Source organism: Talaromyces stipitatus, genomic scaffold, assembly GCF_000003125.1.
Source record: "Talaromyces stipitatus ATCC 10500 scf_1105507295523 genomic scaffold, whole genome shotgun sequence".
In the NCBI taxonomy this organism is placed as follows: Eukaryota; Fungi; Ascomycota; class Eurotiomycetes; order Eurotiales; family Trichocomaceae; genus Talaromyces; species Talaromyces stipitatus.
The window spans coordinates 3,037,238-3,050,828 of record NW_002990113.1 but is presented as its reverse complement, the minus strand read 5'-3'; the positions used below and the strand labels follow the sequence as shown (position 1 = coordinate 3,050,828).

The 13,591-nt window shown below is 47.4% G+C and overlaps 9 protein-coding genes across 12 annotated transcripts, besides 2 other annotated features; 5 read left to right on the top strand and 4 right to left on the bottom strand.

Moving 5' to 3' along the window:
- The first annotated feature begins 34 nt into the window (after positions 1-34).
- TSTA_070520 (phosphoethanolamine) lies at positions 35-2,986 on the top strand. Its single transcript, XM_002340988.1, has 4 exons — positions 35-253; positions 314-431; positions 500-1,274; positions 1,352-2,986. Exons 1-4 carry the CDS (start codon positions 136-138, stop codon positions 1,685-1,687), a joined length of 1,347 nt encoding a protein of 448 aa, XP_002341029.1. The 5' UTR covers positions 35-135; the 3' UTR covers positions 1,688-2,986.
- Positions 1,396-2,986, bottom strand: TSTA_070510 (mitochondrial protein sorting (Msf1), putative). Its single transcript, XM_002340987.1, has 2 exons — positions 2,576-2,986; positions 1,396-2,512 (listed from the first exon to the last, which is right to left on the bottom strand). Exons 1-2 carry the CDS (start codon positions 2,726-2,728, stop codon positions 2,096-2,098), a joined length of 570 nt encoding a protein of 189 aa, XP_002341028.1. The 5' UTR covers positions 2,729-2,986; the 3' UTR covers positions 1,396-2,095.
- Positions 2,987-3,459: 473 nt separating this feature from the next.
- Positions 3,460-3,485: a microsatellite.
- On the top strand, positions 3,461-4,578 carry TSTA_070500 (disrupter of telomere silencing protein Dot5, putative). The gene is made up of 2 exons (XM_002340986.1): positions 3,461-4,003; positions 4,071-4,578. The coding sequence occupies exons 1-2, from the start codon at positions 3,697-3,699 to the stop codon at positions 4,445-4,447; spliced, it is 684 nt and encodes a 227-aa protein (XP_002341027.1). The 5' UTR covers positions 3,461-3,696; the 3' UTR covers positions 4,448-4,578.
- Positions 4,579-4,733: 155 nt separating this feature from the next.
- On the top strand, positions 4,734-5,660 carry TSTA_070490 (NADH-ubiquinone oxidoreductase 21 kDa subunit, putative). The gene is made up of 4 exons (XM_002340985.1): positions 4,734-4,774; positions 4,847-4,909; positions 4,964-5,457; positions 5,523-5,660. The coding sequence occupies exons 2-4, from the start codon at positions 4,850-4,852 to the stop codon at positions 5,545-5,547; spliced, it is 579 nt and encodes a 192-aa protein (XP_002341026.1). The 5' UTR covers positions 4,734-4,774; positions 4,847-4,849; the 3' UTR covers positions 5,548-5,660.
- Positions 5,661-5,836: 176 nt separating this feature from the next.
- On the bottom strand, positions 5,837-6,798 carry TSTA_070480 (uncharacterized protein). The gene is made up of 3 exons (XM_002340984.1): positions 6,559-6,798; positions 6,192-6,496; positions 5,837-6,130 (listed from the first exon to the last, which is right to left on the bottom strand). Exons 1-3 carry the CDS (start codon positions 6,572-6,574, stop codon positions 5,996-5,998), a joined length of 456 nt encoding a protein of 151 aa, XP_002341025.1. The 5' UTR covers positions 6,575-6,798; the 3' UTR covers positions 5,837-5,995.
- A 387-nt stretch (positions 6,799-7,185) lies between these two features.
- TSTA_070470 (uncharacterized protein) lies at positions 7,186-8,478 on the top strand. Its single transcript, XM_002340983.1, has 2 exons — positions 7,186-7,571; positions 7,670-8,478. The coding sequence occupies exons 1-2, from the start codon at positions 7,240-7,242 to the stop codon at positions 8,130-8,132; spliced, it is 795 nt and encodes a 264-aa protein (XP_002341024.1). The 5' UTR covers positions 7,186-7,239; the 3' UTR covers positions 8,133-8,478.
- Positions 8,157-8,177: a sequence feature (AT_rich).
- On the bottom strand, positions 8,228-10,476 carry TSTA_070460 (U3 small nucleolar ribonucleoprotein Mpp10; the record flags this gene model as incomplete). The annotated part of the gene is made up of 2 exons (XM_002340982.1): positions 10,010-10,476; positions 8,228-9,979 (listed from the first exon to the last, which is right to left on the bottom strand). Exons 1-2 carry the CDS (start codon positions 10,271-10,273, stop codon positions 8,228-8,230), a joined length of 2,016 nt encoding a protein of 671 aa, XP_002341023.1. The 5' UTR covers positions 10,274-10,476.
- A 64-nt stretch (positions 10,477-10,540) lies between these two features.
- TSTA_070450 (oxidoreductase, short-chain dehydrogenase/reductase family) lies at positions 10,541-12,280 on the top strand. 3 transcript variants are annotated; one of them, XM_002340979.1, is made up of 5 exons: positions 10,541-10,717; positions 10,815-11,154; positions 11,219-11,657; positions 11,719-11,963; positions 12,024-12,280. In XM_002340979.1, the coding sequence occupies exons 2-5, from the start codon at positions 11,127-11,129 to the stop codon at positions 12,209-12,211; spliced, it is 900 nt and encodes a 299-aa protein (XP_002341020.1). In that variant the 5' UTR covers positions 10,541-10,717; positions 10,815-11,126; the 3' UTR covers positions 12,212-12,280. The 3 variants fall into 3 exon arrangements, with proteins under 3 accessions (XP_002341020.1, XP_002341021.1, XP_002341022.1); XM_002340980.1 differs by having other exon boundaries at positions 11,719-12,280; XM_002340981.1 differs by having other exon boundaries at positions 10,541-11,154.
- A 49-nt stretch (positions 12,281-12,329) lies between these two features.
- Positions 12,330-13,503, bottom strand: TSTA_070440 (NADH-ubiquinone oxidoreductase subunit B, putative). 2 transcript variants are annotated; one of them, XM_002340977.1, is made up of 4 exons: positions 13,318-13,503; positions 13,066-13,261; positions 12,639-12,994; positions 12,330-12,575 (listed from the first exon to the last, which is right to left on the bottom strand). In XM_002340977.1, exons 1-4 carry the CDS (start codon positions 13,349-13,351, stop codon positions 12,481-12,483), a joined length of 681 nt encoding a protein of 226 aa, XP_002341018.1. In that variant the 5' UTR covers positions 13,352-13,503; the 3' UTR covers positions 12,330-12,480. The 2 variants fall into 2 exon arrangements, with proteins under 2 accessions (XP_002341018.1, XP_002341019.1); XM_002340978.1 differs by having other exon boundaries at positions 12,330-12,994.
- Positions 13,504-13,591: the final 88 nt, after the last annotated feature.

Sequence of the window (13,591 nt, the reverse complement as noted above, 5' to 3'; positions counted from 1 at the left end):
CCCTAAAAGGGGTAGCTCCAACTCTTGCCAGAACACATTAAATCATTGAGCTACTTATATCCCACGAGTTTTAGAGTGACACAAGTGCTTTCAATTATTCATTCCGATTCAGAAATACCCCATTGTGCAGGCTCAATGTCCGAGTCCGAGGAGGTTCCTCGACCTGGCCAGTGGCCGGTTGATCCACAAGAAGATGTTCCCATCTCGAAAGACCGCATATGGGTTGATGGATGCTTCGATTTTAGCCACCATGGTGAGTTGCAATTATAAGGTGTTTTAGAAGATTGGCTAATAATGGAAACACATGCATTAGGCCACGCTGGTGCCATGTTGCAAGCACGCAAATTAGGCAAGGAGCTATACGTTGGCATTCATTCGGACGAGGCGATTCTTGAAAACAAAGGCCCGACTGTGATGACGCTTTCAGAACGGTAGCTAGCCAGTCTCGATTTGAGGTTTAATCAGGAATTTATGCTAATTTGCCTCTTTTTTGTTGCAGAGTCGCCGCCGTTGAAGCATGCCGATGGGCTACAAAATCTATACCCCACGCTCCTTACGTCACGACATTGCCCTGGATCTCACACTATGGTTGTCAATATGTCGTCCACGGCGACGATATTACATCGGACAGTAATGGCGAGGATTGTTATCGCTTCGTCAAAGCCGCTGGTCGATTCTTAGTCGTGAAGCGAACACCGGGCATCTCCACAACCGATTTGGTCGGTCGGATGCTCCTATGTACTAAGAACCATTTCGTGAAATCAGTCAAGGACATTCTTGAAGGTACTGAAGGACCGGATAATGCTGAAGATAGGAAGGCGCTCGGTACAGATCTCATGCAGAGACTTCGCGACTATGCGACGGATGAAACTGGACATCAACCTGGTCCCGAGGTATGGTTATGGAATGGAAGTGATGCAGCCAAGATTGATCACACTGTTGAACAAGCCGGAAATTATGAGAATTTGATTAAAGGGGTCCCCCCGAAGCCGGGGCAGCGTATCGTGTACGTTGACGGAGGATTTGATCTATTTTCTTCCGGACATATTGAATTCCTTCGACAGGTCTGGGACCTTGAAGAAGCCGAAGGCCGTAAGAAGGGCTGGTATGAAGAAAGTGAAAAGCAGAAGAGGATCGCCGAGCAAGGTGCCGACTATGGCCCAGCCTATATTATTGCTGGTATTCATGATGATGCAGTCATCAACCACTGGAAAGGCCTCAACTATCCCATCATGAACATATTCGAGCGAGGATTATGCGTTCTGCAATGCAAGGTATGTATGATCTAACTAATGATGTTTTGGGGGTTGCTGTACGTTCTATACATCCGCTGACTCTTATCCACTTGTAGTATATTCATACAATCATCTTTTCAACACCCTTCACCCCAACTGAATCATTCTTACGGGCAATGCCTTGGGGTGTTCCTGATGTGGTATACCATGGACCCACAACTTTTATTCCTCTAACATATGATCCGTATGTTGCCCCTAAGCAAATGGGTATCTTCAAGGAAGTCGGAAACCACCCATTTCAGCATGTGAATGCAGGCGAGATTGTCGAGAGGATCCTCAAGAGCCGTAGTGCTTACGAAGAAAGACAACGCGCAAAGTTGAAGAAGGGTGTCATTGAGCAGGACACGAGGGATAAAGAATTAGCTTCGCAAGGATCCAATCCTGGACCTTAATAGGCGCATATAGAATACCATTCCAGTAGAGTCATACATTTTTGCTATGTATATAGGCATCAAGATATGAACTAGGTTTAGTGGCTTTGAAACATTAAACATAATCATTCACAGACATTGAGTCGAGAGGTCACTATGATGACAGTCGCTAAACGTCGAAGAGCAGAGTAAGTGGCTGATTGAACCAAGTCTCGCACCGAAAAAAACACAAACGCTTTTATCTATTGCATGTACAGTAAGTATATGCTGATCACAAAAGTGGCTCGTCAAGGATATCATCAAACGCCGAATCGGAATCCCAATGCAAATCTATAAAGCAGATGCATGCAATCGCTCAGTCGAGAAAACATATGAAGGTGTCGTTAAAAAAAAAAGCTCTAGGAGCGTAAGGAAGCGCGCCGATTCGATCTAGGAGGATTGCATCTTCTCAAGTTCTTTTTGTTCGCCGAACACGCGTCGACTCATTTCGAGAACGGCCTCAAAGCCTTCGCGACCTCGTTTGGCATTTTCCCTGAATCGCTCAACGCTGGCTTCTTCTACTTTATTCTTAATCTTTTGCCACCCTGTGCAGAGCGCGGTGATGGTCGCTTCTTGTTGGAATTCGGTCTGGTTGTCTGGTGTTAAGCGGGATGGTTGGTAGGTGACCGTCTCTCGGACATTAAGAACATTGGCCCATGTGAGGTTCGTAGAGCACATGGTTACTTTCTTGGTGACTGGGTCGACGTATGAAACTTCATAAACATATGACAGCGGGCTACCTCCGAAAAGGCTCAGCACCCATTTTGGCGCAGATTGATAACAAGTTATGAGACGCTCGGTGCGCAACTAAAATGAATGATTGTTAGTGTACCATTCCTGACCGATGGAGTAGTGTATGGATAGCCTCACAATGCCCGTTGATGGTTCAATCGTCCTCGACAGGGTATCAACAGCCTTCACATGCGTCGACTTATCATTCCAGGGGCAGTATTTGCGCCAGTTTGCCGTGGAGACTTCATCCCACGAGTAGTTGAAGGTGCAGTCTGAAGAAAATACTTTCATCTTTCTTCCTTTCGCCTCCGAGAAGCACGGCAGACTCGACAGGGTGTATCAAACGATGAGCGAGAACGATGATTCACGATATCTCTCTTTGAAACGGATGGAAGTTTGCAGTTTTTAATGTTATAGCGACGGATAACGGACTTTCTCGAGTGCGAAGGTATACGGAGAAACAAATCTATCAGACTGGTGTCTAGTTAATTGAACATGATATAAGCTATAAGATGGCGAAAGTGAAGGGAATGTGGACTAGAATTCGATGGATAGAAATGATGAAAAATTATGGGTCTGGAGGACATTTTAACCTGGGCCGCTTCGGGGGGAAGGGGCGGGTCAGGGAAGGCACGAGCCAACCAGAGACGTTGCTGGCAAAATTTGCCGCTCCTGCCTTTTCGTCATTCGGCCCGTCTGATTCGCCGAGATGCGATTTTCCTCCCGAATCGTCCCGCAGTCAGAGTGCGTTTGCGTAATATTACTTAGCCAGTACGAGGTCTTGGTTGTATGCTGTGGTATTTTTGCGTATAATTTCGTATTGCAATTACCGCCGCTTACCATCAAGATCGATCTGATTCGACTCTTGACATGTGAAAGTGTGTTCCCCTAACAATTACTTCTTGACTACCACTTACGCGCCTAAAAAATTACAATATACTGCTAATTTCTAAATATATTTTACCGGCCACCAATATTATAATAGTACGGACGAATTGCAGATTCAAGACCCTGGTAAGCCAGCTGGGCTGGGCTGGGCTGGGCTGGGGGTGAGCTAATAACGCGTCTGCTGCGATGTCGCGATGACCAATCGCGCTCCCTTCCCCGTAATAACTTGTGTCGTCCTGTTTGATATCCCCTCTCCTTTTCTTGACTGACATTCACTCCCTCGTACAATCTCTACGGCGTCAAGTCCTGCACCAAGAGCGTTTTTTTCCCACTCAGTGGCCATTTAATTGATTGATTATTATTATATCAAAATGGTCGTCGAACTGAGGAAGCGCAAAGCACCCGCAGCCCAACCGGGGCCAGTGAAGAAGAAAGCAGCCACGGCCAAATCAACCAAGAAGGTTCCCAAAGCGGAAAAGGCGACTGAGGAAGTGAAGAGCAAGGACACCACCACTTCCAAAGCTGCGGTCCCGAAAGTTGGTGATGTGATCTCCTTGGAAGGTTTTGGAGGAGAATTGCAAACCCAGGACGGCGAATCGACCGCTTTACAGTCTTTGATTGCTTCGAGCAAAGCCGGCGTGGTCTTGTTTACATATCCGCGAGCATCAACACCAGGATGTAAGTTTCTAGTCTTATGAATGCGGCTCTCTGTTCGAGTAAATATGTATTTACATCACGTCTTCAGGCACCAAACAAGCTTGCATGTTCCGCGATGGATATGAGCACCTCACATCAACTGGTTTAGCAATCTACGGTCTCTCCACAGACTCTCCGAAGGCCAATACAACTTTCAAGACCAAGCAGAACCTGCCCTATCCGCTACTCTGTGATCCAAATGCCACTTTGATTGGCAGTCTGGGTCTGAAGAAGTCACCAAAGGGAACAGTGCGCGGTGTTTGCGTGATCGATAAGACGGGTAAAGTTCTGCTCTTGGAGCCTGGTAGTCCAGCTGGGACTGTTGAGGCGGTTGAAAAAATTGTGCGTGAGAATTCTGTCAAGAATGGTGACAGCGAAGACAAGAAGGAAGACCCCAAAGAGCGCGAAGATGAGAAGAAAGAATAGGCATTGTACGATGATACCCCCCCTGTGATCAGTCATATCAAGTAATCCTCATTGCCAGCTACGTCTGGCTGAACCATATGTAATCTATTAGTGGTGATGGTACGTAATAGCGTGAATGAAGTCATATTCATAAATATAATTCCAAAGTATCCCTGTTATACTCGTTTGACGTTTATGACCTGTGCAAAGGCTTCATGCTCTGGGACGGGTTCTGATATGTCGGTCCGGAAAAAAGTAATGCCAGCCCTACAGCATCGCAACCTTTCTTTCCGAGCCGATTCCACTACATACGACGTCAAGACATAGACCACACAGCTCAGCGAACTCGTAAGTGACGAAAACATTTTATATACCCAATTAAATACTCCAATTGATAACTATACTAACAGGGTCATGTAGAAAATGTCTCGAGAAGTGGCGAAAGCGGCCAAGTCCGCTACGAACGCCATTGCTGTTCACAAGGTATCACAACCTCCAGGAATTCGAATCCAGCAAGTATACTGAATGCTCTTGCAGAAATATACTGTTCAGTCGACAGGTATTTGGGAAGTAATCCGACGTGCGCTCTCCGTCGACCCCAATCGATCAACCGGTGTCCCATTGAACCCTCAATTTCGCAATCCGACACCTGGTGCTCTACCACCACAATCATACGACGACCCCGTCACACTCCCCGCGGCCGATCTAGCAGATAACCCGTACTGGAAGCGTGATGTCCGTCGCAACTATCCTCAACTCAGCGTTTTCAGCCAAGGAGATGTTGCCGGACTTTTGACGTTTGGAAATAAACAGGCACCAAAGGAAGATGCTCTTCAGGCTGGAGAGGCTGGTCAGAAGCAATTGATTGCTGTTAAGCAGGAAGCAGAGGAGAAAGGATTAGCAGCACACTTTGAAAAGGACAAGAGCAGCATCAAGAGCGTTTTGGGTCCTGATGGTTTACCGCCTCTGCCTGCTAGACTGAGCAATACATCCAAGTACGAGTTGGGATCTGGTCAGGGATATCCAGAGAAGTACGTTTCCTTTACTCTTTGCTCCACCTATGAGGACCGAAAAAGATACTAACTTGATACTTTAGATATCCATGCCGTACATTTGTCTAACTTCTCCAAAAAGATGCGGTTCCATTTGATAGTTTGTCTGGGTGCTCCGTCATTTCGCCAAGGGCCTAGAATAGATTTGTACAGCATGAATCAATTTTTCATTGTTTTTTTCTACCCGCTCCATCTATACACTCCCACTCTAGAGCGGTATACCTACGGACTTGATTTTGGTCTATGTTTACGTCGGCCACAGCCAGGTCCGTCTGGCAGCTAGACTAGGGTATTCGAATTTTGCAGCTTTACTCTTTTGACAATGCTCCCACAGGTACAGGTTACAATCTAAATATGTCGGATGCGATGATTCATATTCAACGTCAAAGCTCAATTGCCAAATTCTCAAAAGTTATTATACATCTGAAACGGATCGTTATATCCCGCCGAAGGAACCATGCCAATCATTCGAACACGGATCAATTAACGGACAGTACATGCTGAGAACCTAAATCCCTTAGTCGAAAGGGTTGGTCCGAGTTCCCCACCATGTCAAGAACAAACTGAGACCGACAGTCTCGAATACTCTGCTGACAGCACCAATAGCGACGGTATCTAAGGGACGCTTTTCAGTAATGATTTGAGAGATGAGCTGCGTGCATATTAGCGTACTGTACCGATTTTATATTGTGTGGTGGGAAAAGAAAACTTACGCCAGGAGCAGAGCTAGCAAAGAAAATCAAGGTTCCGAGATAGGCAGCTCCCTTGTAAGTCAAGGTACCGGTAGCGTTAATAAGGGCGGCAACGCCATAAGTCTGGAGAGCACTTCCGACGACAGAGCTACCCCAGGCGGCGACAGCACTGCTGGTCTCCTTAGACTTGAGGAACTCTTCCTTTGTGTTGGCGGCCTGAGCTCGGTGGTAAGCGTCGCCGAAGACAGGGGTGAGAATTCCGAGGGAGGCAGTGTGAGTGAAGACAGTGCCTAGGGCGATAGCCGAGGGCTTAACAGGAGGAAGATCTAGACCATGATTAGTTGTTGCTCTGCTTCTATATGCGATCTGGTAGAAGGACAAAACGTACAGTGCAAAGTAGCCATTGTGTAGGTGTGTTGATGATTATTATAGGAAGCTGTTAGATTGGACGATTTGATGAAGAGTAGCCGAGTAGAGAAGATGTAGCAGGGTATGTTATATGAGAGGAAAGGTCACATGGCTTATATTCTCTGCTGGCAAGAGTTCATGACGTCGCGATGACAGCCTTGTGGTGGAATATGGCCAGCCAAATCCAAGGCAATGCCTCAGGCTGAGGTCATGGTGAGATGACGTCAATCATCGCCGAAAGCATTCTGGCTATTAGCGACATGCCTAGATCAGGTAATTGTGCGCTTGATCGCAGATTATGTGGAGACCAAGATGTTGTCCTTAACCTAAATATCGTGTAACCGATCTGGGCTGGCGAATAGAAGAAGCCATCGAGACTCGATCGATCTAGAAGGGATTATTACATACGTAATGTAAATACACTATCGTGGAGATCAACGATACGCCAAACATAGTACTTACTACTTGGAAGTAGGAATGGGTGGCTTCGTCCAATAGAAATTCATAGTTACTAGTTCCCAGCCGTTTTGTCAATACAACCACGGTCCCAATAACCGTCAGGGCAAAGTCTTTCTTTTTTTTACCCCACGGTAGCAAAATCTCCTCCACGCGACAGCAGCGAAAATAGAACAAGACAGGAAAAGCTCTGGGCCGAGGGCAAATGGAGGAAACCAACCTGGCTAGCCCAGCGCAGCATCAACCCCCGAATACAACTGGCGATGCAGAGATAACGAATACGTACTCTTCCTCCACTGGCTCACCTGCAGACGACTCCGATAATTCGCAACTGCTCATCGGGGAATCGCTGATTCCTGAACGAGAGAGGAAGCATGCCGGCACCACCGTCGTCACAATTGATGGTTTGCTAAAAGACCCGCTACGCCTCAAGGAAGACTTGAAAAACGGTTGTGGCGGGCAACTATGGCCAGCGGGCTTGTTGCTGTCGAGATACATGCTGGAGGAACATGCCACCGATCTCGTTGGTAAGACTATGTTTGTGCTTCCCCCATTCCAGTCCTGACATGGAGAGAAAAGCTCTGTGGTCGATATACAAGAATCATGATCGAATCTCTTGACTGACCAAACAATAGAGTGGAGATAGGAGCAGGTGGTGGTCTGGTCGGCTTAGCTGTCGCACGAGGCTGCCAAACCGATAAACCCATATATATCACCGACCAAGAACCAATGATGCAGTTAATGCGGGACAATATCTCACTGAATGACCTCTCGATGAAAGTCAAACCCGCTCTACTAGACTGGGCCAGGCCGCCGCCGGCAGAGATACCGGAACATCCTGAACTTGTGCTCGCCGCAGACTGCGTGTACTTCGAGCCAGCCTTCCCTTTGCTGATATCTACGCTACAGAGACTGCTGGGGCCAGACACGATATGCTACTTCTGTTTTAAACGGAGGCGACGCGCTGATCTTCGCTGTATTAAGATGATCAAGAAATTATTCCACGTGACCGAGATCACCAAGTTTTCCACCTGCGATGGATACAACAGGGAGAACCTCTTTTTATACAAGATTCAGTCACGACAACACAGGGATTAGAACCTGAATAAAGGAATAGAGGCCTTAAAAAAATAAATAAATAAAGCGTAAAGTGAAGACGCTGAAAATTGTATTATATCATTCCAGAACACAACCTATAGTTTTAAGCTATCACTTTGAGTCGCCGCCGCATTGCCAGATTTTCGGCGCTCATTGAGAGACTGCAATTCGCCCCCTTGCCCAACCATCTGCACACCACCCTTTTTGAGATCAGATAAAATCTGTTGCCCTTCATCCGTCTTCTTCTGTTTACCGGGTTGTTGCGAGGTAGCCTTGAATTTCTTCTTTTCGTTGCGTCTCCTCCGAGATTTCTCTTCGCGGCTCATTTCATCCTTGGCAACAGATACACCATTCTTCAGGACAACTTCTCCACCAAGGCCGCCAGCATCCTTGGGATTATATACTTCTTGAGGAGCCAGAGTACCTTGCTCCCCGACAATTGCGGCGCCACCAGGACGCGCGTCTTCCATCATCACGGTAGCGACATCTGTAATGACATTGATGTTGGGTTGTGGGACGCTAGGCTTATAGTGCCAGTTAGATAATGCATCAAGCTGAGAGCTAGTGCTCTTCCAAAGCTGCGCAATCTCGGCGTGCTCTCGCTTGAGCTTCTCATTCTTCTGATCCACATACGATGGGTCAGTTGCTCGTAGGTGTTCGTTCTCGTACAGCTCAGCAAGACTCTGTTGGGGTTTCGTTTGGTCAACTTCAACACGTCCTCGGCTGATATCATGCTGTCTGATGGAGTCGGGTAAGCGTCGAACAACTTCATCAAACTCTTTAGCAATGATCCTGCGCTTGATGAGCTGTTCAATCTCCTCCGAGGTCTCATTGGTAACGACGGGCACCGGTTTACCGACACGTTCAAATTCGAGGTCTTCCTCAATAAGTGAATTGAGGGGCCGCTGTGTCCCCTTGGCCTCACCAGCGAGCATCCACTCCTTTTTCGCAACATTGGCCATTTCCAGTCGACGAATTTCATCGGCTATTTTCGCTTTTTGCTTTTCATGCGTTGAGCGCCCTCCCTCCGTCTCACCAGCCCCCATGTCCACATCAGAGTCTGCTTCATCTGAAAAGTCCTCGAACAAATCACGACGGACGTCGGAAATGGCGCGTTCGACGTCATCATCAGTAGGTGCTGCTGCTGTTGGTTGTGTCTTTGGAAGGGGTCTGGCCTTCTTTTTAGAGGCTTTGCGAGGCGGTGGAGCGAAGAAGTCGTCGTACTTGATGTCATTGGTGTCTAGCCAGTCCGCATTGTTTTGTAATTCTTCATCTCTGTCATCTTCTCCAAACCCGGCATCATCAAAGGTGGGACCTGCATCACTATCTTCACTATCCTCAATCTCATCTTTTTCCATGGCTGATCTGCCCGATTTGGTTGGTCGGGTGCTAAGTGCTGTTACTGACGTTGGATCGGCGTGCCAGTCAATCTCTTCCCCATCGCTGAGTTCATCTTGATCACCCCTCTCATCCATCCTCTCGAAATATTCCGTTTGCTTGTTAAAGTCGTCAATTGAAAAGAACCCATCATTCAGCCCGAACCGATCTTCGACGTATGTCTCCGAAATTGCGTCTTCGGATGCTGAAGGGTTCGCGTTTGACTCGTCCTCCAGTCCATTATCAGATCCCTCCTCTCCGTCGTCGTCCTCCTCCTCCATATCTTCCATGTCCACAGATTCTAGATCGGAATCCTCGGCGTCAAACTGTGATCCGAGATCTGATTGGCTATCTTCGTCTTCGAGCGAGTTATCGTCTTGGTCAGACGCGATAGAACGCGGTGAATGGAGTCTTTTCTTGCTACCACTCTTTTGCAGAGACTTTGCAGTCTCTTCTATATCATGGCTCAACTGGTCATTCGACTCGTCAATAATTCTCACAGCCTGTTCCCACACCTGGCCAACGGAAAAACCATCAAGATGGAGCTTTTGTACGCGGAACCGGTATTTGGGCGTATACTTCTTGTCTCTTCGTGCGTTCTTCTGGGATTTATTCTGTCCGTCTTGAAACGTCGCCAGGCTTGCTGCGAGAGGGTCGAGGAAATTTTTCGTCGCGAGTCGCGAAGTAAGGTGCAATTCGTTGCTGGGAACCAGGAAACCATGCGGCGAGCCAGAAATCGTGTCGCATAATGAGGAGGCATCCATGGTTGCTTGAAAGCAACGAAGACACAATCTGTGCTGATGTTTTCCAAATGGATGCGCTGTGTAATTGGAAATAATCTGCTCCGTAAAAGACTATAAGACGAGCGAACATTTCTAACAAGATAGAAGAAAAAAAGTTTATGGTACGATTAGTACGGTAATCCGTATTTTTTTTTGCGGCTCCACACCGCGCTTCCGGCGGGTGTTTGGCAGCCGCGCTGTGGCGGTGCGCCGTTTGATCGCCTCATCGCTTTCTCAGCCTTCATCACCAAGTTCTGGATCTCGAACTAGATACTCGTGGACTGCTTTGGTCACGGAGTACTCGGAAGAGATTGGCTCATCGGCTGCCCTCGGTTTATGGGAACATTATGAGCGAACGTGGAACTACTCAGGCAGGATACCGTCCGATGATAGAGGGGTCGAATGAAATCATAGCGTTTGTACGAGGTTCGTCGTGCCATTCGTTCAGTTACAGCAGCATGAGATCAAGCTTTCTTCTACAATCGTCGAAGTAGGCCGAATCCTAACTCATCATGTCTTGCAGGTGCCTTGTCATCAAGGCCAGGCGCACTCTCAATTACTAGCAGATCAAGTGACAAACGAAGCTGTATATATTGTTCTGAGTCATTTCCATTCCCGGCAAGATAAAATATGCTCTAGCTTGATGTGTGGCGACTTGGTTGTTTTGCAAGTTTCGAGGCTTGAAGCAGGAAACGTCACCGTGACGCTGTGTATTCCCAGCACATTGTATATATTGACATCTCAGCGCTTCTTTTCCAAAACTCAATAAACTAACACTTAATTCTCTATCCGAGTGTCCTAATATCACACAGACACTTTCTAGAGAGCAGCCAACATGACTGACAAGTCCCAATTTGAATTTGGTATGATTGACTACCCCTGCAGATTTGAAGGATGACAAGCTCACATTGATTCGCCTTGGTAAAGGCCACCAGATCCCTGTCCACCACCAGGATAGGCCAGGATTCCAGCATAAGATCCCTGATCCAAAGCCAGTTTCCGATAAGCTTCCCACAGAGGACGGCGGGTATCAGTTGTACAAGGCAGCAGGCAAACTGCAAGGCAAGCGTGCCGTGATTACAGGAGGAGACTCTGGCATTGGAAGGGCTGTTGCTATTCTCTACGCAATGGAGGGAGCCTCAAGCCTAATCGCCTACCTCGACTCCGAGGAGAAAGACGCACAAGAAACGAAAAAAGAAGTCGAGAAATACGGAGCTAAATGCTTCCTCTTCCCCACTGATCTGCGCAAAAGAGAAAACTGCAAAGCAGTCATTGACAAGGCCGTCGAGCAACTTGGCGGTATCGATATTTTGGTAAACAATGCTGCTTTTCAGAAAATGCTTCCAGATATTAAGGACCTTTCCGAGTACGTATTGTCATCACCTAAGACGTCTCGGAAGAACCTCCTAACTTACATTTGACCATAGGGAGCAATGGTTGAACACTTTCAACACAAATATTCATCCTTACTTCTTCCTCGCCAAATATGCATTGCCACACCTCAAACGAGGCTCAACCATCATCAATTGTGCTTCAGTGAACCCCTACGTTGGACGAGGAGATCTACTTGACTACACTTCTAGCAAAGGTGCCATTGTCGCATTCACAAGAGCATTGTCTAACCAGCAAGTCGGCAAAGGCATCCGAGTCAATGCCGTTTGTCCTGGTCCGAGTATGCACAACCCTTTACCGCCTATTCTCATAATAGTCGCATTGCTAACATTCACCTTAGTTTGGACGCCTTTGATTCCATCTACAATGACGACAGAAGCGATGGAGCAGTTCAGCGGTGTCCCTATGGGTCGCCCGGGACAGCCCAGCGAGGTGGCCACCTGCTTCGTGTTCCTCGCAAGTCAAGATAGCAGCTATATGTCTGGACAGTCTTTGCACCCCAATGGAGGTGTGGTTGTTGGTAGCTAGATTACTTGAAAGCAGACAATTACATGTACAAAGTGATGTGAAAATACAAATCACATAATCAGCCGACGTCAGATTCGAGTCCGAACGTAACCCGCTTCACGTAGAAGGTATTGAAATTCAACATAGGAACATGGATCAAAAAGATTGTCTTTGTCACCTATTGATGGTAAGAAATCAATGTAATGTACAGCTCAAAGTCTGGCCATTTTGAGAAAAAAGCATCTATAAGACTACACAAATCGCAAGCTTAACACAAAGGAAAGACCAGTCTATCGCCGATACCACATGCGTGTGATTTTGGTGTGTCGCATCTTCTTTTGAAGTTGGAAAATGCCGTACATAAGAGCTTCGGAGGTTGGGGGACCTTTCAAGTGACGTTCGATTAGAATCAACGACAACTTCAACATCAGAAGTATATCAAACTTACAGCCAGGCACATAGATATCCACGGGAACGATTCTGTCACAGCCACGGACAACAGAGTAGCTGTAATGATAATATCCACCACCATTGGCGCAACTTCCCATACTAATAACCCAACGAGGATCAGGCATCTGATCGTAAACCTGTCGCAGAGCGGGGGCCATCTTATTTGTCAAAGTGCCAGCAACGATCATGACATCGGACTGTCGCGGAGAAGCTCGAAAGATAATTCCAAGACGATCTTGATCGTAACGAGGAGTAGATAGATGCATCATCTCGACGGCGCAGCAAGCCAAACCGAATGTCATGGGCCACAACGAGCTCTGGCGAGCCCAGTTCGCAATCTGATCGAGTGTAGTCCTTTGCAATCCCTGTTAGCAATCCTGGCTCGTCTTAACCCCTCAGATGAATATCATGGCTCGAGCACTTACAATGCATATTGCATTGCACCTTCCTTCTTCTCCTGGCTAGGCAAAGGAACCTCACGGCGGACCTTTCCCGATGCTGTCAAAGATGATGACGGCTCCGATTGTCGTTCAATGGCACTCGCAGGCATCGCTGCGGAGCGAGAGATCCATGCTCGACGTTCCAGTTGCTTGGTAATGCCAACCGAGTGGGATAGAGATGCTACTGTGAGTGAGCGAGAATTCACATAGGAGGAGTGGCAAGATGAGGAAACTCACGGCGAATGCGCCCAGCTCGAGCAAGAGTATTCATTTTCAGGGGTCTGGAGAATTGCAACTATCCAATTACTTCCAGACAGGATATAGGAACAGCGCACACCCTGTATCCGAAGGCGCCCGAGACAAGTCGCTGGGGAGATTGGTTACGGTATCTCGGGATTGAGAGGTTGAAGATCTGTAGCGTGTGGCGGCGTGGCTCGGGCGGGTTGCAACTCGTCAATAGTAATACTGTAATTTACACATAGCTTGCGGTACTCACTGTACACCCTAGGTA